Raw genomic sequence first — 25,248 nt, 5'->3', positions numbered from 1 at the left:
CCCCCAGGTAGCAAGAAAGGAGGCGTGGTTGGTAAAATGCTGGGAAGCCATACCAAGACAGCTGCCTGACAGAGTCCTGTAACCAGGAAAATTTACCAGTGGTAGCAAAGTCAGTGAATTAGGTGCCAGTCAAATGGGCAGTCAATGTGAATGATAAGTTGTCCAATTAAGAGTCATTTTCCTGGCCTGCTGGCATTTTGCCAGTAGTGGAGTTGCACCCCTCTCCATTATGTGAGGAGGCCACCAATGCATGGAGGTGGTCTCTCAGTGTTTTATGGGAGCCAGAGGTTCTATGGCGCAGGGTGGGAGTCTCCAGCAGCAAACCTGCTCTTGAGAATGCAATGCTGCTTCTGAAGGGGTTCCTCCCCCATTCTCCAGGCCCTGTCCACTTAGACCATGGAAACATTTAATTAACACTCACCCTATTGAGGGACCTCAAAATCTGGAAGATCTGTTACTTTCCTGGACTGTGGGACTCAGTTATTTACTGCCCGATCTGTTATCAGAGAACTTTTGTGTTTTTTTTTATCACGGAGAAAATTGGGGTGTAAACACCACACCAGGAACCGATGTTCTGAGTACATCAAATAGAACATAGAACATAGAACAGTACAGCACAGAACAGGCCCTTCGGCCCACGATGTTGTGCCGAGTTTTATCTGAAACCAAGATCAAGCTATCCCACTCCCTATCATCCTGGTGTGCTCCATGTGCCTATCCAATAACCGCTTAAATGTTCCTAAAGTGTCTGACTCCACTATCACTGCAGGCAGTCCATTCCACACCCCAACCACTCTCTGCGTAAAGAACCTACCTCTGATATCCTTCCTATATCTCCCACCATGAACTCTATAGTTATGCCCCCTTGTAATAGCTCCATCCACCCGAGGAAATAGTCTTTGAACATTCACTCTATCTATCCCCTTCATCATTTTATAAACCTCTATTAAGTCTCCCCTCAGCCTCCTCCGCTCCAGAGAGAACAGCCCTAGCTCCCTCAACCTTTCCTCATGAGACCTACCCTCCAAACCAGGCAGCATCCTGGTAAATCTCCTCTGCACTCTTTCCAGCGCTTCCACATCCTTCTTATAGTGAGGTGACCAGAACTGCACACAATATTCCAAATGTGGTCTCACCAAGGTCCTGTACAGTTGCAGCATAACCCCACGGCTCTTAAACTCCAACCCCCTGTTAATAAAAGCTAACACACTATAGGCCTTCTTCACAGCTCTATCCACTTGAGTGGCAACCTTTATAGATCTGTGGATATGGACCCCAAGATCTCTCTGTTCCTCCACAGTCTTCAGAACCCTACCTTTGACCCTGTAATCCACATTTAAATTAGTCCTACCAAAATGAATCACCTCACATTTATCAGGGTTAAACTCCATTTGCCATTTTTCAGCCCAGCTTTGCATCCTATCTATGTCTCTTTGCAGCCTACAACAGCCCTCCACCTCATCCACTACTCCACCAATCTTGGTGTCATCAGCAAATTTACTGATCCACTGATTGATGGACAAGATAAAATCAATATTTTATCTTGTCCATCTTATCAATAATCGTACTGCTGGAAATCCATTCCCCCTGCCACCTCAAAAAAACCACAGCTTATGTTCTGGAATGATTTATCAGTTAATGTGTCAAATATGTTTAACATCAAAAAATAATTGAATTACTAAGGATTTATTTCTCAAAATCGATACAGTAAATTAAAACAATTCTTTCGTTTTGTGAAATTTACAAGGTAGGAAATTGTTACCCTCAAAACAGATGCCCAAACCAAACATGGCATTACACCACCACAAAAAATAAAAGAAAGTAAGAAACAATGGGTGGCACGGTGGCACAGTGGTTGGCACTGCTACTTCACAGCTCCAGGGACCCAGGTTCAATTCAGATCTTGGGTGACTGTCTGTGTGGAGTTTGCATGTTTTCCCTGTGTCTGCATGGGTTTCCTTCGGGTGCCCCAGTTTCATCCCACAGTTCAAAGATGCGCGAGTTAGGTTGATTGGCCATGCTAAATTACCCCTTAGTATCAGGGGGATTATCAGGAGGGTTATGGGGATAGAGATTGTGTGGGATTGTTGCCAGTGCAGGCTCGATGGGCCAAATGGCCTTCTTCTGCACAGTAAGGATGAGTGATGAAAAATTATAGATACCCATAGGAGCAATTTTTCAATTTTTGGTGTGGCGTTCTGCACACGCATTTAAGGATAGTGCTCTCCCCTTAAACAGTCTAAACTAATACCTAATACCTGCACTAAAAGGAACAAAAACAGTCCATTAGCCCCTCAAGCTGGTTCTGCCATTCAGTGAGATCCTGATTTATGACCTAACCCCAAACTTCTACCATCCTCTATATGTTAAAGTGCTTTCTCTGAAAGGTCCTGGTGAAAAAAGTTACATTCTAATAGTTACATGGTTTGTTAACTTAAATGATTGTCATTGCAATCTAATTAAAGCCTTGCTTTCAAAGTCAGCATGTTTGAAACTAGCAGTGTAGACAGTGGAATTGTTACTGGCATCTTGCAGGTTATTACAGGTGTAGAAGAATAAATTCTTGTAATTGTGTGGAATATATTTTAGTAACAAATGAATCCCGCTATATAATCTGCAAATCAAGGGTAAACAAGGATAAATATTTCTCAAATTGCACATCTGGGCAGACACAGATGTCAGTATTAGACGTCAACGTTCCAGTTTGTTGCTCAAGGAAATTTAGCATGAAAAAACCATAAACAAACACAAGAATGACATGGAGAATAGTTCTTTAAGGAAGTTTTTAAATACTGATTTAGAAATTCTGTTGTGCTGTGCTCATTTTACAGGCATAGAATCGGTGACAATATGGCTGGTGCTACGTGTGCCTGCTCCACACCAAAATTGCACTGCCCGCCATGTTGGATAGCTGTGTAGTTTTCCAGAGTACATGGTGGAATAATTCAGGACATTTATTGTGATGTGTAAGTAAGGGTCTGACTCTTGTAAAAACCACTTGTGAAATTGGTTTCCCCAGTGTCTAAATTGTCACATGATAAAACATTTTTCAAAAACGCAAAGTGCTTTTGGAATGCAGCAAGAATCACTTAAAGGTCTTACCACTTCAAGCAGGTTTATTACTGATCCTCCTATGCAGTTGGGTAACTTCTGAGGTCTTTGTTGTTGCGATTTTCTCAATTTCCAAAGTTTGATTCATGTACCAGCCTTATGCCTGCACTATGATCTCTATTTCAAATTTAATGTCATGGTGTATTCCAACTCAATTATTCACTGAAACATTGGCCTGGATTTTAATTGCGTCAGGATGATTTGGGAGACCTTCTTTAAAGAGTGTGGGCTGGTTTCTGTAAAATGTCCACATTGAGTCCACCTGAACTGGCTGGTCCATTCTGGAGTTGAGCATATCACAGTCCTCTGAAATTTTCATCGAATCAGGGCAGGTTGTCCATAGCCCATCAGAGGAATTGTGAACATTAGTCTGCTTGAGGGGTTCAAAATATCCTCCTCATGTCCCCTATGGCAGACTCCTGCCTTGCACAGACCCCATGGTCCTTCATTCCCCCGTGCCAATCTATAGCACTTCCATGCCCATTGACCCACCGTATTTTTAAAAAGTTAATTCATTCATAACATTCTCCTATGTTTAAAAAGCCATTTCACGACAAGGCAATACAAGTGTCAATCATCCAGACCATTTAAAGTATCAGTAACACAAAATACAAATTTTGAAGCATTTAAGGTTGTGCAAACAAACATTGTGAAATTGACAGCAGAGATCAGACTGTCTGAGCTGTCAATCAAACAATGCTTTCTCTGGGGCACAGCTTTTTCACCGAGCTTAATGGATGCCTGAGCTCTCATAACCTCATTATGTAGATCAGACAACTATTATTCTTGCTGAAAGACCTTGGTCCCAATGGAGCACTGACCTGAGGGCCCATGGCATTTGGATGGAAGGACAGAGCTTGGCATGGGAGCATGAGAACCAAGGATGGTGGGTGTAAGGGTAGAATTTGGCATTGGGGCATGAGGGGTGGGAGAAGGGCAGAGCTTGGTATTGGGGGCATGAACTCAGCTTTTTGAAGGACCCCTCATGCAGGTAAAGATTCACAACTCTTTAAAAACCTGGCCAACTCCATGAAAACTGCGAAGTGCCTATGCCCACAATGGAGTCCACCAGGCTGGGAATGGGGTCAGGAACCTTAGAATGGGGACCGTCCCTCCATTTTTAAAGAGCTCCCGACTGGATGAAAATGCAAGCCAGGATGTCAATGTAGTTTTGATTTCTTCTCTGCTATCCCCGTCTGTTTACAGTGCTTGCGGTGGTACCTTACATTGCACCGAACACATTGCACTAATTGAGCCAGCCAACCCCTCTCTATTTTACAACATTAATATTGTCTTCTGTCATATTAACTCTCATGGTTTGGTTTGAACATAGGCAATAGCCTAGTGGTATTATCGCTATACTATTAATCCAGAAACTCAGCTAATGCTCTGGGGACCCAGGGTTCAAATCCCACCATGGCAGATAGTGGAATTTTGATTTGATTTATTATTGTCACATGTATTAACATACAGTGAAAAGTATTGTTTCTTGCACGTTATACAGACGTTCATAGAGAAGGAAACGAGAGAGTGCAGAATGTAGCATTACAGTCATAGCGAGGGTGTAGAGAAAGATCAACTTAATGCAAGGTAAGTCCATTCAAAAGTCTGACAGCAGCGGGGAAGAAGCTGTTCTTGAGTCGGTTGGTACGTGACCTCAGACTTTTATATCTTATTCCTCAAGGAAGAAGGTGGAAGAGAAAATGTCTGGGTCCTTAATTATGCTGGCTGCTTTGCCGAGGCAGCAGGAAATGTAGACAGAGTCAACGGATGGGAGGTTGGTTTGCGTGCATTCACGACTTTTTGTAGTTCCTTGCGGCCTTGGGCAGAGCAGGAGCCATACCAAGCTGTGATACAACCAGAAAAAATGCTTTCTATGGTGCATCTGTAAAAGTTGGTGAGAGTTGTAGCTGACATGCCATATTTCCTTAATCTTCTAAGAAAGTAGAAGCGTTGGTGGGCTTTCTTAACTATAATGTCGGCACTGGGGGACCAGGACAGGTTGTTGGTGATCTGGACACATAAAAGCTTGAAGCTCTCGACCCTTTCTACTTCGTCCCCATTGATGTAGACAGGGCATGTTCTCTTTTATGCTTCCTGAAGTCAATGACAATCTCCTTCATTTTGTTGACATTGAGGGAGAGATTATTGTTGCTCCACCAGTTCACCAGATTCTCTATCCCATTCCTATACTCTGTCTCATCATTGTTTGAGATCCGACCCACTACGGTGGTGTCGTCAGCAAACTTGAAAATTGAATTGGAGGGGAATTTGGCCACACAGTCATTGGTGCATAAGGAGTATGGTAGGGGGTTGAGAACACATCCTTATGGGGCACCGGTGTTGAGGATAACCGTGGAGGAGGTGTTGTTGCCTATCCTTACTGATTGTGGTCTGTTAGTTAGGACGTTCAGGATCCAGTCGCAGAGGGAGGTGCCGAGGCCCAGGCCATGGAGTTTGGAGATGAGTTTCGTGGGAATAATAGTGTTGAAGGCTGAGCTGTAGTCAATAAATAGGAGTCTGATATAGGTGTCCTTGTTATCTAGGTGTTCCAGGCTTGAGAGCAGGGCCAGGGAAATGGCATCTGCCATGGACCTGTTGCGGTGGTAGGTAAACTGTACTGGATCCATGTAGTCCGGGAGGCTGGAATTGATTTGTGCCATGACTAACCTTTCGAAGCACTTCATAATGATGGATGTCAGAGTCACCGGCCGATAGTCATTAAGGCATGCTGCTTGGTTTTTCTTAGGTACCAGGATGATGGTCATCTTCTTGAAGCAGATAGGGACCTCAGATTGTTGTAAAGAGAGGTTGAAGATTCTGTGAAGACCTCCGCCAGCTGATCTGCGCAGGATCTGAGTGCACGTCCGTGTACCCCATTCGGGCCAGTTGATTTCCGTGGGTTGACCTTCAAGAAAGCTGCTCTGACATCTGCAGTGGTGACCCAGATACAGGTTCATCCAGGGCTTCCAATGTGGAGGGCTCTTGCTGACCTTTTGCTCAAAATGGGTGTAGAATACATTGAGCTCGTCAGGGAGGGGTGCTTTGGAGCCGGCGATTTTACATGCCTTCACCTTGTAGCCTGTTGTGTCTTGCAGACCTTGGCATAGTCGGCAGGGGTCTGTGTGGCTAGCCTGGGACACTAGCTTGGTCCGGTATTATTATTATTATTATTTTGGCATCTTTGATGGATCTCCTTAGATTGTATCTGGCTTTCTTCTATAGGTCAGTATCACCTGACTTGAACACCTCAGACATGGACTTTAGCAAGCAGTGGATATCCCTGTTCATCCGTGGTTTCTGGTTGGGGAACACACGGATTTGCTTCTTTGGCACACCGTCTTCTACACACTTACTAATGAATTCAGTTACTGTAGTGGCGTACTCGTTCAGGCTGGTCACAGAGTGTTTAAATACAGACCAGTCCACTGACTCCAAGCAGCCCCGTAGGAGATCATCCGATTCCTCAGACCAACATTGCACGACTCTCTTTGATGAATTCTCCGCTTCAGTTTTTGAATTTGAATTCAATAAAAAAATCTGGAATTAAGAATCTACTGATGACCATGAAACCATTGTCAATTGTTGGAAAACCCCATCTGGTTCACTAATGTCCTTTAGGGAAGGAAATCTGCCCTCCTTACCTGGTCTAGCCTACATGTGACTCCAGAGCCACAGCAACGTAGTCGACTCTCAACTGCCCTCGGGCGACTAGGGATGGACAATAAATGTTAGCCAGCCAGCAATGCCAATGTCCCAGGAATGAATAAAAAAATATACGGAAATGACCAGTCTGGTAAAAGTACTCAGATATCGCTGTCAATAGGCGTTGCCAGTGAAAATGGAAATGTTTTGAAACACGAGTTGGAAGGTAACCGCTCCTTAAAACCAAGGGTGCTGAATGCTTACTTGTCCCCTCGCTGGGGGCGGGTGGGGGTAAGCTTTCCTACCGAAAGGCCGGAGTAACTCTCCGGCCAGTGGGGCGGTGGTACCTGTTCATTAAAGAAGGGGACATCAGTCTCGGTTGTCTGCAGAGCACCATTTATTGAGAATATTACACAATCTCTAGATTAAAATGTACATTCACTTACAAAGAGAGCATACCCAAAATATGAACCCAGTACTTGACAATAAACAAGAAAGCAAATATATAATAATGATGGGTTTTGACCTGGTCATTGTTTCCCCAACAAAGCAAGCTAGAAACCGCAATGAAGTCTTCACTCTGATCTATCGAGCAAATCCAACACTGGAAAGAGAAAGGGTCTTAACCAACGGAGTTGTTTTAAAGAGTTATCGTTCAGTAGACATGTTCATTTTGAGGACGCCATCATAAGCTTGCAGCTTCTCTAAAGGTGTCCAGAATAATCAGACACTAAAATTAAGCTGGGCTAACAGAATAAACTCTTATTGATTTACCTGGTGTGGGTTCGCTACACATCCATCCCCATCACTTCACCACATTTCTGATACAGACCATCAGAATCGGCTGCTGTATGTTGTCCAAATGAAATCACGGTTCAGAGTGATTGGAAACGCATTCTCCCCTAAATTTGTGCCTTGAAATATGTGCCCAGGTTTGAATCTGGGTTACATCCGCCAATTAACCAAATACGTTTTAAATGTGCATTCAAATTCGGAAACAACAGTAAGCAGTAACTAAGCTTCAGGTTTACAGCGAATGAATTGACCTTCAATGTTGCCAGTTACACTTATCCAGTACCTGTTTGTGTTTGTGCAGTGCCTATCTGGTTCTGCACTGCTGCGGTTGCCACGTCCTCCCCAACACTGGCTTCTCGTTTGACACTGCAATGTAATTGTCTGCACAAACACAGGCGCAAATCAATCCAATGGAGTGAACCAGGCCAGGCTGGACTTGCTTGCTTACCTGGAACCCTTGATGTAAACGACCGACACTTCATCGGAAAAGATCAACGTGGATTCAAGTATCCGGCAGCTCAATGAAAATCGAGCTCAAAAGTGCCGGTATAATGTTTGAACAGTGTTGGTAGTGTGATGGGATCCGCGGCAGGACCATTCTAAAACAATGCATATACTGTGAACATAAATAAAGGAAACTTTAAATCACTTCATCTCATTTCATTGGCAAATTGGAATCCATTTAATCTTTTAAGTATCTTAAAATAATACTAGCTGGGGTAGATCGTTAACTCCCATCAACATGGGGTTGGGGAGAGAGGCAGGTAAGTATCACTGCTTCTTTAAGACAGGTCGTAATTGCATGTCTCTACATAATCTGTCTCTCTGTTGGATGTGAAACATTTCTCGACATTTTGGTTAAGATCAAGCGTCGGGATCAAGCCCAAGATGCCTAATGCTTTATCTTGTCAGCTTGGATCTTGTTTGTGGGGACTTTGAATTGGATTCAATCGGATTTTGAGTTTGGTTTTTGGAGCAAGCAAGGAATGGATTTGAGTTTGCCCGGTCCATTCTGAGCATACTTTAAGGATGAAGCAAAAATTAAATTAAAACAAATGGATGTGAAGCTCTACCCTTTACACGTGTTCAGTTATCCCCCTGAATTACTGGTACAGTGGGATTTATTTAAGGCTTTTTGATAAAATCCTCAATAGAAACCATATACTTGCTTGGTTTTCTGTCGAGATAGTGAACCAAGGGGCTGATTATAAATTTGGGTTTACATATGAAGTGCTTTGTAAATATAAACAGCGAGCCTACTGCCGGGTAACATGGGAGACACTTGACATTCCGTCTGTAATGTCTTGTTAAAAAATAAAATAATCAAATCCCTGCAGGGCTGCACATCTTAATGTAACATCCCCCCCCCAAAAAAAAGTTGAGTTCGAGTATCTTGAATCAACAGCCTTCGTTAAAAAAAACAATTTTGTTGTAAGAAATCTGCGCAAAAATGCGACTGTACAGGAGAACAGGTAATTCTATCAGCGGAGATTCCCTCTCTCAACAAGGCAATCAGGTTGGAGGGGTGGGGAATGGGTAACTCCCTGCATTATACACACAGGTTCCCCCCAATGGGGAAATGCAAACACCTTTCAGTCAGAAACCTACCATCATTATGATTCGAATATAAGAATTAATAGCATGTGCGTTTGGCAGTGTATCTGGCGCGTTAACCATTAATAAGTCACATTTCCTAGTTGTCTTGCTGCAGTTAATGATTACAGAGGAATGGACACCGATTTGCAGCAATTAAAGTTCTGGCAGTTTTGGGGAAGGCACATTGCTGTCAACTTTCTTTCAATCTCTCCCTCTCTCTCTCTCTGCGTTGTGCAGTGACATCACCAGGCAGTGTTAATAAGGTGGGGTGCGGGCAGACTGTTCTCAGGTACTGGAAACCCTCCACCGGATAACAATGCAGAGATCACCCATTGAAAAAGCCAATGCCTTCTCCAAACTCTTCTTCAGGTAAGCTTCTTCCGCATTCCGAGCCACCTCTCTCTCTCTATCTCACTCCTCTTAATTCTTACAGCAAAGACATAACCGTCCCCCAAGGTGGAACTTTTACCGGAATGATTGCAGAGTTTATTAATCGGCCGGTACCTGTGTGTGTGTGTGTAACTTAGTGTTTCTTTCCGAGTTGTAATGTAATGTCCATGTGTATCGGGCGTTGCTGAGTTGTGGAATATCAAGGTCCACAGATAAAGCAACTTGAAACTTCAGGGAGAACATTTGTCACAGTTCACTAACCGCCAACGGCTTCTACCAGTTGCACTGACCTTTCTCTCAGCCTACTGTTTGCAAATCAGTCCTCACTCGCTGTAGGAACGAAGGATTTCACAGCACTGGCGGCGCTGAAACTGCCCTTTGAAGTCGATCATTCCTTTTTCCAAAGGTCTTGCGAAACTTTTGCTGCAACTTTTCTTTTACCCCTGACGATATGCATAGAACCTTGCCGGTGCAGAGGCCAAAAATCACGCGTTCAATTAGACGTTCATTGCTGTAACGAAAAGGAAATACGATGTGTTAAGTTAGTGAATGTGTAGCACATGAAGGGGGAGAGAAAGCAGTTTGTCACTGGGGTCTGATTTAGAATCATTTCATTTGTTATAAGTTGGTGGTGTATCTTTCCCTAAGTGCGGCCGTGTCCTGAAATTATGTCATGTTTTAAGGAGCAGACGTTTATCAGGGTATATAAAATCTGTTTCTTGTTTAAATGGTTGTGTACGAGGTGAATTCAAAATCAGTTCTGGACAGAATGCGTAAAGGAAACAATTTATATCGATTAAAAGTTGCAAATCTAAATGAAATCTATCTACTGAATGGCTCTGGGGTGACTCCTGTGTCCAGCAGTGGGTGTTAAAATCCGCTGTACATAGTTGCTAAAGTGTTTTAAACTCCATCCACTGGAATCCTTCACAATTAAACTCGATTCTGTCTGAGAACCTGGAGTCCCACCAATCACATTGCACAACCCTTTCAACCAATCACACCCTGGAATCTCAATCAGCTCCTGCAGTCCATTGTCCTTTTACATTCCCAAAGCAGAGAAGAATAGGATTCCCCATTTCAGCATTGCCATTCCGCATGGCCTCAGTCAGAAAGATGATAAGTCACAGTCTATGAAGAAAATAACTTTCCCTAAAAAAAATAACCGGGATCACACTATCAACATATTTAGTCACAGAGTTACATAGCACAGGTCCGTGTCTGTTCTTTGGATCAGTTATCCTATTTGCCCCCCTAAAGGTTTTGAATTTCCAATAAAAGTAAAAATTTATTTATTAGTGTCACAAGTAGGCTTACATTAACATTGCAATGAAGTTATTGTGAAAATCCCCTGGTCGCCACACTCCAGCGCCTGTTTGGGTACACTGAGGGTGAATTTTAGCATGGCCAATCCACCTAACGTGCATATCTTTGGACTGTGGGAGGAAACCGGAGCAACGGGAGGAAATCCACGCAGACACAAGGAGAATGTGCAGACTCCACACAGATAGTGACCCAAGCCAGGAACCAAACCCGGGTCCCTGGCGCTGTGAGGCAGCAGTGCTAAGCACTGTGCCACCGTGCCGCCCCTAAAGGTTTTGAATGTCCAATTCCTCTTTGAAACAGATTCCATCAACATTTGGAATTGTGAATTCTTCTTCATAATAACTCCATGTGTAAAAATAAATCTCCTCAACTCTCTCCTCGTTCCTTTCCCAATGGTGTTAAGTCAGTATCCTCTGGTTACCGTCCTACTGGAGGACACAATTCCCTCTTATTTATTCTATCAAACCCCCATGATTTTATTCACTTCTATTAAATCGGTGTTGAGGAGGGTGAGGTGAGGTGATGTGTTTTGGTAGGAAGAACATGGACAGACAATATAAAATAAGGGGTAAGATTCTTAAGGGGGTGCAGGAGCAGGGGGATATGTGCACTGACTATTGAAGGTGGCAGGACAGGTGGAGAGAGCAGTTAATAAATCACACTGTATTCTGGTCTTTATTAATAGGCATGATGTGGAGATGCCGGTGTTGGACTGGGGTAAACACCGTAAGAAGTCTCACAACACCAGGTTAAAGTCCAACAGGTTTATTTGGTAGCAAACGCCACTAGCTTTTGGAGCGCTGCTCCTTTGAAGGTAGCAAACGCCACTAGCTTTCGGAGCGCTGCTCCTTTGAAGGAGCAGCGCTCCGAAAGCTAGTGGCATTTGCTACCAAATAAACCTGTTGGACTTTAACCTGGTGTCGTGAGACTTCTTACGGTCTTTATTAATAGGGACATAGAGTACAAGAGTAAGATTATGCTGAAATTATACAAGACACTAGTTAGATCTCAGCTGCAGCATTGTGCACAGTTCTGGGCACCATACTATAGGAAGGATGTGAACGCACTGGAGATAGTGCAGAAGAGCTTTACAAGAATGGTTTCAGAGATGAAAAGCTTCAGTTATGAGGTTAGATTGGAAAAGTTGGGACTGTTCTCCGTGGAGAGAAGAAGGCTGAGAGGAGATTTGCTAGAGATGTTCGAAATCATGGGGAGGCTGGACAGAGTTGATAAGGAGAAACTGTCCCTGATCATAAAAGGATCAAGAATGAGAGGGCACAGATTTATAGTGATTAGCAAAGGAAGCAAATGTAATGTGAGAAAAACCTTTTTCACACAGCGAGTGGTTCAGGTCTGGAATGCGCTGTCAGGAAGTGTGTTGCAGGCACGGTCAACCGAGACATTCAAGAGGGCATTCGGTGATTATTTGAATAGAAACAATGTCCAGGGTTAAGGGAAAAGACAGGGGAATGGCACTAAGTCATGATGGTTGTTTAGAGAGCCGATGCAGACAATTTAAAGAACAAAGAAAATTACAGCACAGGAACAGGCCCTTCGGCCCTCCAAGCTTGCACTGACCATGCTGTCCGACTGAACTAAAACCCCCTACTCTTCCGGGGACCATATCTTTCTATTCCCATCCTATTCATGTATTTGTCAAGATGCCCCTTAAAAGTCACTATCGCATCAAAAGAACAAAGAAAAAAACAGGTCATGATGGGCCAAATTGCCTCCTTCTGCGTTGTAACCATCCTATGATCTTCCCTTAACCTTCCCTGCACTAAGGAAAACAGCCCCTGTATACCCGGTAATAATTCACAAAAAGAAATTCAAAGTTCTTAATCCTACCTTCCAGCCTTGTCCCTGTCTCCTCAAACCTAGCTTGCAGACTGCATCCGTCAACTCCAGGGTGCATCTTATTTCAGAGCTGACACCCTAAGGTCCAACATAAAGAATGTTTGCATCGTGTGCAGCATCTTAGAGGCGTACAGCATAGTGTAAGATTATAAGAGGCATTAAGATTATGCCTCAGTCCATCCCCACTCTCCAATTCCAGCTGCGGCCATTGCCCACTCTCTCATTTCCTCTCCCACCTACAACCTCATTCCCAGTTCCTGTACCTCAGGTCCCTCTTGGCATAGACAATTAGAACAATTGGCAGTAGTTGCAGATCGCTTAAGAAAAAAACGTGTTTCTGGTGTAACAAAGGAAGGAGCCAGAGCAGTGAGGCAGTCATTAGATATAGCAACAGAGAGAAATGGGAACGGTAACAGAGAAATGAAAAGATAATTGAGAAAATAACAAAACAAATTAAAGAAAGATACTGGAAGAAAACTGAGAAAAACACAGAAAGAATGAGAATATATCAGATTATTCAAGAGATTTGGAACATGAATGAATGCAAACATAAAACTATACAACATGGTATCTTAAATTTAATATTATCCCAATGAAATAATTTTATGAAGCACATTCTGGTCAATGGTGAATACAAAATTTGATATTGGGATGTTCAGAAAATTGCTTGTGGTAACATATCAAAACTCCCAGCCCAGTGCTGGATAAGTGCATGAGCAGATACCTAAAATAGGACCAACAAATGACTGGACCTTTCTTGGAGGTTTAAGGAACAAAGAAAATAAATACGCTATGAGAAACTCTTTGTTTATTTGAGCCCAGAAAAGGAGAGTGCAGCAGAGAGAGGTGAACAAAGTTGTTCTTTTGTTCCCAAACCTTTTGATGGCCCTGTTTATCAGTGGCATTGATGTGACCTTGTATATTCATAGCCTTGATGTAGCCCTGTATAGTAGTAGCCTTGGTATCCTGTATACCAGTAGCCTTGATGTAGCCCTGTGTACCAATAGCCTTGATGTAGCCCTGTGTACTAGCAGTCTTGATGTAGCCCTGCATACAAGTAGCCTTGCTATAGCCCTGTATACCAGTAGCCTTGATGTGGCCCTGTATACCAGTAGGTATGATGTGACTCTGTATACCAGTATCCCTGATATAGCCCTGTATATCACTAGCCTTGATGTGGCTGTGTATATCAGCAGCCTTAATGTGACTCTGCACATTAGTAGCCTTGATGTAGCTGTGTATTCCAGTAGCCTTGATGTAGCCCGGTATACCAGTCGCCTTGATGTGGGCCTGTATACCAGTAGCCTTGATGTGGCCCTGTAAACCAGTAGCCTTGATGTGGCCCTGTATACCAGTAGCCTTGATGTGGCCATGTATACCAGTAGCCTTGATGTAAACCTGTATACCAGTCGGCATGATGTTTCCCTATATACCAGTAGGCTTGATGTGGCCCTGTATACCAGAAGCCATGATGTGGCTGTGGTGGCTCTATATACTAGAAGTCATGGTGTGGCTGTGTATACCAGTAGCCTTGCTTTGGTCCTGTATACCAGTAGCCTTGATGTGGCATTGTATAATTGTAGCCTTGAAGTGGCCCTCTATACCAGTAGCCTTGACGTGGCCGTGTATACCATTAGTCTTGATGTGGCCCTGTATACCAGTGGCCTTCATGTGGCCCTGTATACTAGTGGCCTTCATGTGGCCCTGTATTCTAGTAACCTCCTCCTAAACAAATGCATGAGTCTGACTCTGAGAGTCATCCCAGCACACCCCCGCCCCCCCACATTCACCCCCCCCCCACCAAACATTTGGAAAGCACAAATCAAGCAGCCTCAGCCTACCCAATTCATCAAGCATCAACTCCAAATGTTCCCAGTCTCCAGGTCCAAGCCAATGAATAAATGAAGTCCTTGATAGAGAACGTGCTGAGAAAGAAAGGAGCGACATTAGATCAACGCAGATCACATATACAGGAGGTAATTAGCCATAGTTCATGATTCTCTCTCTCTCTCTGAGGAAGAGGCAATGAGTTTTATAACTTGAAGAACGTCACTGCAGCAAGTGTGGTTCAGAAGAGGAGGCAGTCCCCAGGTCTACCTCCATGAGAAGAGGAATTGAACTCAAACTGTTGCCTTTAGTGTGAACCATGCAGTGGCCATGTAAATCCCCATATAAACTGCACATGCAGCAAACTACCCATCAACAATAGTACAGCAATCTCTTAATTTACCATGAACCCCTTTCAACAGGGATCCGGGTTCGATTCCTGGCTTGGGTCACTGTCTGTGTGGAGTTTGCACGTTCTCCCCAGGTCTGTGTGGGTTTCCTCCGGGTGCCCTGGTTTCCTCCCACATTTTGAAAGACGTGCTGGTCTTTCAGAACAGGTTTGACCCAAACAGGCGCCGGACAGCTAAATGAGTTCAGTCACTTAAAGCCCTCCAGTCAGGCTGCCTTGCCACTGTGACCTGCTTAAACCCGCTTGAGAGTGACACCTACAGTCCGTTGTGCAACGTGAAAATCTGGTTCCGATTGTGTCAGTGGGACCCACGCGACTGCTGTGCATTGATGGCTGGAGCGGGTCAGCAGGGACATCAGGCCGGATTTGCTGGGAGCAAAAATCTGAGTTTATATTTTTAAAAAAATAGGTTTCCTTGCCAGTCAGGAGGAGGAGGAAGAGTTTAGACCAGTCCCCAGCTCTGGCCCTCATGCTGCCAACTGCTCCCACCTGTCCGTTGACCATGTTTTAGTTTATTTATTAGTGTCACAAGTAGGCTTACATTAACACTGCAATGAAGTTACTGTGAAAATCCCTGATACGCCACACTCCAGCGCCTGTTCAGGTCCACTGAGGGAGAATTTAGCATGGCCAATGCACCTAACCAGCAGATCTTTTGGACTGTGGGAGGAAACAGGAGCACTCAGAGGAAACCCATGCAGACATGAGGAGAACATGCAAACTCCACGCAGTGACCCAAGGCCAGAATTAAACCTGGGTCCCTGGCAGTGTGAGGCAGCAGTGCTAACCACTGTGCCACCGTGCCGTCCAAGTGGTGAATTGGAGCTACCGTTAAAATCAACCAGGCCCCCATGTCCCCAGACTCCTTACATTCCTGTCCTCTATCTCCAGTCTCACTCCATTCCCAACTCCACTGTAAAGTCAGGGCCTTTATCACCATATTAGATAATTTAACTAAACTCTTTAACATACAAGGACTGAATTAATAATCTGTCCCTTTGCACATTACCTCTGTGTAGAAAGAACACTCAAAACTGTTCTAAAAATAATTACCTGTAAGTGCATTGACGTTTAGTGGCTGTGCATGACAATAATAAACTACAAAAACAATTTCAGAGCTTTGATTTTATGTACAGGTGCAGGTTTACATTCTGATGGGGTACTGTAATTCCTAATTCTGTGCACTGACATTTTGGAACATGTTCACAACAATCTAATTAGGTTCAGTGGTTGCTCTCTGGTAAAAGCCATTGGATATCACATTGTTCTGTTCTTTTAGAATACAAACATACCCCTGATTCACTACTTTTCAGTGTCAATTCCATTTTCTCAACATGAAAATTTAATTTCTAGAACCGCAACATTCTTAATACTGTTATTAAGGTGACCACAGCACAGAAATCACGTGGCAATAAGATGAAGGCAGAAGGGGCACTGTGCTTGATAAACAGTACAGTCTAAAAGACTGGGCACTGGAAAAACTCAGCAGGTTTTAAAGCTTTAAGTTTATTTATTATTGTCACAAGTAGACTTACTGTGAAAATCCCCTAGTCGCCACACTTTGGCGCCTGTTTGGGTAGACTGAGGATGAATTGAGCATGGCCAGTGCACCTAACCAGCAAGTCTTTTGGACTGTCGGAGGAAACCAAAGCACCAGGAGGAAACCCACACAGACACGGGGAGAACGTGCAGACTCCACGTAGACAGTGACCCATGCCAGGAATTGAACCTGGGTCCCTGGTGCTGTGAGACAGCAGTGCTAACCATTGTGCCACTGTGCTGCCCACCATCTGGCAGCATCTGTAAGGAGAGAAAGCAGAGTTAACATTCTGAGTCCTTTTGACCTTTCATCAGAAGATTTTCAGACAAAGTGTGACGATACTGTGCCTTTAAGTAGTGTATTTGAGCCATGTCCCTGTGCAGGGTCTGTTGTCGCAGCTCTATGCACTCGGTGCCATCTGGTCTACTGGCGTCCTGTATTGTTGCTGCAGCAGCATAACTGCTTCTAATGGCTAAATTGTTGGCTTGAATCTGAACTTAATGCTGTTCTGCTGTTTTCACCTGGCAGTTTGCAGAGTGGGGCTTGATTGGGATGATTGGCAGGTATGGTCATGTGATGGGGAAATTGGGCTTACACAGAATATCCAAGTTTTGATGCTGCTTGTGGAGTTGGGAGAGAGAGAGAGAGCAGTGTCTCTCTTTCCCCCTCTTTGAAGTTGGAGGACTGGAATCTGCCAGGAGATAAGTTTCTTTGTTTTTGGAGATTCTGCTGTATGATAGTGGATCTTTCTATGTGAGTTGCTGCTTTGGAAGCTGCAGAGAGAGTGGTATCCTTTGCTGTCTCGGGGTCTGGAGACCGGGAACTGCCAGAGACTCAGTTTGCTTCTCTGAGGTTTTGCAGGTTTGAGGACATAGCCTTCTCTGAAAACTGCTGTCGGGATCTCTGTCCAGAAATATTAAAAAGCTGGAACTCCAGCATCATGTGAGCATACTTGTTTTTGTGCTAACTAATTCTAATTTTAAAAAAAATATGTATTAGTGTCACAAGTAGGCTTACATTGGTACTGCAATGAAGTCAAGAAGGGTGCATGTCTATTGGGTTTTGCTTTAAATCAGAACAACAGAGATAGCTAGAATCAAAAGGTTTACTCTGTTTTCTCTCCTTACAAGCTGCTAGACCTGTTGAGTTTTTGCCAGTGTCCTCTATCCCTGTTTCAGATTCCAGCTTCCACAGTATTTTGCTTATTGTTGTGTAAAAGCCTAACTGTAGTTCTAGTAATATGCATTTGGTTCATCCTACATTTTACTTTATCAATAATAATGCTCACTTGCAGTTCAGGTGGTACTTAGCCACTGACAGTGAAGCAGCATTTTAGTCTGGCAATGTGCTGAGTGATGGAGTGGGAGGATATCAGGTAGCACCCACCATTCTACAAGTGGTGATGAATGTACCAATTTCAGTTGTGATGCAGTAATGGCACATTGTGAGTTTTACGCATCTTCACAGCAAAGGAGATGAGTTACCCTCACCCTACTACCACAATGTTACCATATCCCTGCTCCTCTTCACCAAGGAACATTACAACAACAACTTGCATTTATATTGCACCTTTACATAGGGACATATTAGCTATAGAAACAGACCAAAGTCTGACCAGTGCACCGTCCAGTTCAGAGAGGTTAAGAGAGAGAGATGTAGGAACATAGGAGCGGGAATAGGCCACTCGGCCCATCAAGCCTGCTCCACCAATCAGTCCAATCATGGCAGTTCATCCACTTCAAGGCCTTTTCTCCCACACTATCCCCATATTACTTGTGCCATTAGTATTTAGAAATCTGTCAATCTCTGCTTTAAACATTTTTAAACATTCATTCAAGGGATATGGTTTTGCTGGCTCGGCCAGCATTTATTACCCATCCCTAATTGCCCCTCAGAAGATAATGGTGAGCTGCCACCTTGAAACATAGCAGTCCATGTGGTGTAGGAACACACACATAGCTGTTAGGAAGGGAGTTCCAGGATTTTGACCCAGCGATGATGAAGGAACGGTAATATTCTTTTAAGTCAGGATGGTGTACGGCTTGGAGTGGAACTTCCAGGAAGTGGTGTTCCCATGTATCTACTGCACTTGTCTTTCAATCTAGATGCTAATGGTCATGGGTTTGGAAGGTGCTGTCTAAGAAGCCTTGTTGAGTTCCTACAGTGCATCTTGTAGATGGTACACACTGCTGTTACTGGGTGTTGATGACGGAGATGGGGAATGTTTGTGGATGGAGCGTCAATCAAATGGGTTGCTTTGCCCTGGATGCTGTTGAGCTTCCTGAGTGTTGTTAGAGCTGCATTTATCAGACAAGTGGAGAATATTCCATCCTGAGTTGTGCCTTGTAGATTATGGGCAGATTTTGGGGAGTCAGGCGGTGAGTTACTTGCCGCAGGACACCTAACTGCTGATCTACTCTTGTAGCCACAGTATTTATATGGTTCGTCCAGTTCAGTTTCTGGTCAATGGTAACCCCCAGGATGTTGATAGTGGGGGAATTCAGCAATGTCAATTATGCCATTGAATGTCAAAGGGCGATGGTCAGATTCTCTCTTGTTGGAGATGGCCGTTGCTTGGCATTTGTGTGGTGTAAATGTGACTTGCTACTTGTCAGCCAAAGTCTGGATATTGTCAAGATCTTGCTGCATTTGGACTGAGCTTCTACAGCCCTGTGGAAGAGAGAATTTTAAAGATTCCCAACCAACTGACCATGAAAGATCTTCTTATCTCGGTCCTAAGGAGCTTCCCTTTAGTTTTGAAATTTTGTCTCTTGTCCGCAGTCTTTCTGACCAGGGGAAACATCTTATCTGCATCTATCCTGTCTATCCCTTTAAGTATTCTGGAAGTTTCAATGAGGTCCTCTCTCATTCTTCAAAACTCTAGACAATACCGGCCCAGTTTCCCCAATCTTTCTTCAAAGGACAGTCCTGCCATCCCCCAAACAAGTCTGGTGAAAATGTAGGAAAAAAATCCCAAAATACTTCACAGGAGCATAAACTTGCCACTGAGCCACATATGGAAATATTCGGGTTGATAACCAAAAGCTTGGTTAAGGAGCTAGATTTTAAGGAGTATCTTAATGGAGGAAAGAGAAAAATCATGCTAGGGATGTTTAGGCAGGGAATTTCAGAGCTAAGGGCAAGGAAGATGAAGACACATCCATGAATGGTGGAGTCATTAAAATCGTGGATGCTCAAGATGCCAGTCTCGGAGGAGTGCAGAGATCTCAAGAGGTTGTAGGGCTGGGGGAGATTATAGAAATTAGAGGGATTATACAGCAAAGAGAGCCTAGTGAGTAGGAAGGAAGTAAACTTGTATTTCACAATGTATGCACAAAATATTATAAAAGCTCCACATTTTATCAACTCACCTTTTATGAGAGAATGTAGCCGTACTTTGCTTAAAAATTAAGGTACAACAATTCAAAAGGGAAAACAAAATTAGGAAGAAACTAAAACTCTAAAAAACATGGTTTGAGTTTAAACACTACTGGAACTAATTCTAGGGTGTTAGTGTGAGGAATATCTCATCTGGCAAGAAATGTACTCATAGCCTGTGTGTCTTACATGGCATTTGCACTGAGTTTTTCCAATGAATGGAGCAAAATAGCCCTTTAAAAGAACACTAATTTTCAATCTTGATTCCAAATAGCACAGAATCACAGTATCCCTACGATGCTGAAGAAGGCCATTTGGCCCATTGAGCTCGCACCAACAACAACCCCGTCCAGGCCCTATCCCCCTAACCCCAAGTTTTACCATGCTAATCTCCCTGACACCGATGGGCAATTTATCATGGCCAATCAACCTAATCTGCACATCTTTGGAGTGTGGGAGGAAACCAGAGCACCCGGAGAAAATCCACATACCCATGCACACACGGGGACAATGTGCAAACTCCACACAGACAGTCACCCGAGGCCGGAATTGAACCCAGGCCCCTGGCGTTGTGAGGCAGCAGTGTTAACCACTGTGCCACTGTGCTGCCCCAAAAATGGTGCAGTGATTTACAAAATAGAGGCCAGTTTGAATTATGAGAATGGATGTTAGGTATGTTGACAAATCTTATGTTGACAAATGCATTGTAAACGTGTCCCGTGATTTAATGGTTTGGTGACCAGTATTTATTAAGGAACCCATTCCTCACTAAAATATAAGTAACATTGGATTAGCTTCAAAGCTGCACTATTACCATAGGGCTGATTGATTAAAATAATCAGTCATGTACCAAAAGCATAGTCGAAAATAAGTAATTAAATAGGTTGCAGAAATTTTATTTAAACTACATTCTGTTTAACAAATAGCCTGTTGTGCACTGTACTAACTGTGTATCAATTGCAGGTGAACTAAAGTTAATGGATATCTGATTACATAGTAAAACAAAAATATCAAATTCTGTACATTATAGTTTAGCGTGAATTGTTGGATTTGATCTGAAATAAGCAATGTAAGCAATGTAAGAACTAGTCTGCCAAGAGACGATCATATAGGACCCAGAAATGAATGTCAATATAATACAATGTCTGCTGGTACATTAAGGCGAACTGCGGAAAGTTTTCAAAATCTTCCTGATAAAAATTAGAAATCTTTGGGTTTCTTTTGAGGAAATGTGTGAATTTGGAGAGGAGGTCTTGTGCTGCAGTGGTAGCATCTTTGTCTCTGGGCCTGAAGCTCTGGGTTCAAGTCCCACTACAGGACTTGATGGCTATGGAAGATACGTTCATAGTGTGGTCATATTGTAATCCAGTATACCTACTGGCAGGTGGTAAAGAGAGGGAGGGTTTCCTGGTCAGCCATACTGCAGAGGCCAATGGCAAACCACTGCTGTACCTTACCAAGCACAATGATGGGCCAATCCCTCTCAGGGCAAGGTACCTGGAGGAGGAGGAAGTGTGAATTTCAGAACAACCAAATCATCATAGCTGCTCCAGCTATATCTTTCCCTTAGAATGGGCACTCAATGAATGCAGCAAATCCTTCCCTAAATGTTTATGACTCTAAAAACTTCACATTGCACGACTCTTACCCTATCTTAATACATAATACTTTAGAGGTAAGATTAAAACAAACACCTCTGAGATTACTTTTCTGAGTTTGCCTTTAATTCATTAGTGATTTATGTGAATTCAGTTCTTGGAAATTTGGGATCCAGATTGGAGCAGGTCAATATGCATGAAAGAATCATTGTACATTATCAATAGTATACTTGTGAGAGCTATCGAAGTATTGTCACCAGTCAGTCAACATTTATAAAGAGAAGGGACAAATTCACATTTAAAGTGTAACCCTTCATTTAAAATATTTTTACTAAACAGTGGTCAGGCATCTCAAATGGCATACAGCATAGACATAAGAAAACATGGGGACATACTATACACAGGCAGGAAAAATATTCGGTGAATAAATGGCCTCTTTCTGCATTGCTGGAATTCTATGATTCTATAATGCAACTTAGTTCTAGTTGCCCTCCAGTGTTGCAGTACAAAGGGAGTCAAGGCCAAATGTATTCATCAGCTGAAGATGAATGAGAGGATAGGGGTGAATGAGAACATGCAGATATCATTCAGCCCTTATGTTGAAGTTATACATTCTGTCCTTATTTCTATATTTTCCATTATAATTTCCTGTGCCCACATTTATAATGCAACTGCCTATAAAACTTGGCAAAATGTGATTACATCTCTGATTTAATTTATTATTGTCACATCTATCAGTGTACAGAGAAAAGTATTGTTCCTTGCGCACTATACAGACAATGCCTTCTGTCCATAGAGAAGGAAAGGAGAGGGTGCAGAATGTACTGTTACAGTAATAGCTAGGGTGTAGAGAAAGATCCACTTAATATGAGTTAGGTCCATTCAAAAATCTGATGGCAGCAGGGAAGAAGCTGTTCTTGAGTCGATTGGTACATGACCTCAGACTTTTGTATCTTTTTCCCGACGGAAGAAGGTGGAAGAGAGTATGTCTGGGGTGCATGGGGTCCTTGATTATGCTGGCTGCTTTTCCAAACCAGCATGAAGTGTAGACAGAGTCAGTGGATGGGAGGCTGGTCTGCGTGATGTACTAGGCTTCGTTCATGATCCTTTATAGTTTCTTGCAGTCTTAGAGAGAGCAGGAGCCATACCAAGCTGTGATACAACCAGGAAGAATGCTTTTTATGGTGCATCTGTAAAGGTTGGTGAGAGTTGTAGCGGACATGCCAAATTTTCTTAGCCTTCTGAGAAAGTAGAGGTGTTGGTGGACTTTCTTGACTATCGCATCGTTGTGGAGGAACATCACCCATGATCATCCTGTCATGGGTTGAGTTGTGGCACCTCTGCTCGGGCCAGCCTTATGAAGTTTCAAATAAACAATTTCAATTATGGATTTGGACCTAAGATTTTATAGACAAAAGTCTAAAGGAAATGGACGCAGTTGCAAGATTTGTAGTGTGTTAATAGATTAGATTAGATATATATTACTTATCTGAAAGTAGTGCTGAAATTCTTAAGACCAGTCATTTGGACTCTAAAATCTGTTTCTCTCGCCACAGCTCCTGCCAGAGTTGCTGAGTTTTTCCAATCACTTTGTGTTTTCATTTTATGAAAGTATTGCTGACTATTTACATATTAGGACTGAAACTGTGATTCTGATACTTTAATGTGGACATTAAAGATTGTATAATAGTAGTTGACAGGAAGTGCATGCAGATCCAAGGTTTTTAACAAGTGAAGGGCCCAGAGTTTCCATTGGGTTATGCTTATATTTCAGGGCCATTCACCCAATGTCAGTCAAACCTGCACTACTGATTGAGGAATTTCAAATGGAAATTATGTCCAGCGCTGATCAGATTGTGTTTCCAAGACACTACTGTGTTAGTTTTAAAAAATGTTGATCTGGAAACCAGCCCTGTGACAAAACTGATCACCCCTCCAGATGGAACTCATCACCATGGCGAGTTTCTATTAACCGTCCATTCGCAAGCCTTCGAAGATCTTCTGAAAATTAAGATGACTTATTTAAGTGCAAGGGCACCAATCTGCACCTTTTAATGTTTCTTTAATTTACTTAGAATGTAACTACTGCAGCACAGCCCAATGTATCTAGAAAATGGTTCTGTCGAGCTTTTAAAAGTTATTTACTGTCATTTAAAATAATTTACAAGTGGTGGCCTGGACACATTAAAATACATACTTTTTATAAACTAATTTTCCATCGAATCAATAAAACTGCACCAGGTTACCACTTTTAAACACATCAAAGATTATTTTAAGGCAATTTTTTAAAAAAAGCTAAAATGCTGTTCAATCATATTGAAAGATTTTACTTAGTTTCCAAGATATGCAAATAAGATTGAGTGGAAATGCGAACAGAAATATCACATTGAAAAAACGAATGCAATTTCGAACACAAATTGTGCCTAATCACTGATTGCAAAAATGGAAACTCTTGGCCAATATCATATCTGTGTTCTTGTGCCAGTTTGATTCATTTGGGAGCCCTCTTGTCTCTCAGGCATAAAGTAGTGGATTCCAGCTTCCCTCCTTGATTTGATTTGATTTGATTTATTATTGTCACATGTATTAACATACAGTGAAAAGTATTGTTTCTATACAGACAAAACATACCGTTCATAAAGAAGGAAACGAGAGAGTGCAGAATGTAGTGTTACAATCATAGCTAGGGTGTAGAGAAAGATCAACTTAATGCAAGGTAAGTCCATTCAAAAGTCTGACGGCAGCAGGGAAGAAGCTGTTCTTGAGTCGGTTGGTACGTGAGTATGAGTACATAATCGAGGCTAACGCTCCAGGGGCTGTACTGAAAGAGTGCTCAATTATTACAAGACATTAAACTAAAGTCCAATCTGCTAACTGAAATGAATCTCAAATGTCCAAGTAAACTGTTTGAAGGAGAGTAAACGGTTCTCCGAGTACCTTGACCAAATTTCAACTAACATCACCGGAAACAGTTTCTTTGGCCAATCATTTCATTTTCTGTTTCAGTGATTTTGCTGTTGCAAATTGGTTGCCATAATTTCCCTATGTAATAACAGTAACTACATTATAAAACACTTTGGGATGTACAGAAGGCACGCAGGGCAATATATAAATGAAAAATGTTAATGGTTTTCTTTCTTTTGAATCAATTTACCAACAAGAGAATGTGCCCCCCCCCCCCCCCCCCGCTTATATTTGCAAATATTGGGAAGAAATTGGACTGGCCTATGAAACAGACAGCAAGCCAGCAGAGCGTTAGCTTGGGTCAAGGATAACATCAAGATACATGGGGTATTGTTCGTGATTCAGTCTCTTGCCATTCAAGGAGATGTTAAGTTCCCTCTTGGCTCTGGCAGTGTGGAGATGGAATAGACTTGAGACTGTTTTGGTGCCACTGGGCTGAAGACAACATGGCAATGGTCGTGCTTTGATATTCAGATAAACATTTTGTTAATGTTGTGTTCCTTAGATGGCCAAGACCCATTTTGAAAAAAGGCTACAGACAGAAGCTGGAACTGTCAGACATCTATCAGATTCCTTCATCTGACTCTGCAGACGAGCTTTCTGAGATGTTAGAAAGGTATGTCTAGAATTATGCTAAGAGAGATTTTTTTTCAACATGGTGCTCAATAATATATATTAAATAAGCATGTGGATGATGATCTCTTGAGTATAAAGGTTGTAAAAATTTCATACTAGTTAAATGAATCAATGAGGTTACCACTGGGAAACGGTCTTCCCAAGTTGTATAAAGATTATAGGTTGGATTTTCCTCT

At 42.7% G+C, this 25,248-nt stretch overlaps 1 protein-coding gene across 1 annotated transcript in view; it reads left to right on the top strand.

Moving 5' to 3' along the window:
* Window positions 1–9,333: 9,333 nt before the first annotated feature.
* cftr (CF transmembrane conductance regulator) overlaps window positions 9,334–25,248 on the top strand; it is a 129,772-nt gene continuing 113,857 nt past the window's right edge. The window contains exons 1-2 of the mRNA XM_078219865.1: window positions 9,334–9,516; window positions 24,942–25,052. Of these exons, the coding sequence (XP_078075991.1) occupies window positions 9,464–9,516; window positions 24,942–25,052 (164 nt within the window). The 5' untranslated portion in view covers window positions 9,334–9,463. The remainder of the gene's footprint in view (window positions 9,517–24,941; window positions 25,053–25,248) is intronic.

The sequence above is a fragment of the Mustelus asterias genome, chromosome 9 (genome assembly GCF_964213995.1).
Source record: "Mustelus asterias chromosome 9, sMusAst1.hap1.1, whole genome shotgun sequence".
NCBI classification, from domain to species: Eukaryota; Metazoa; Chordata; class Chondrichthyes; order Carcharhiniformes; family Triakidae; genus Mustelus; species Mustelus asterias.
The sequence above is the reverse complement of the archived record's forward strand: the minus strand, read 5'-3'. Positions and strand labels throughout refer to the sequence as shown.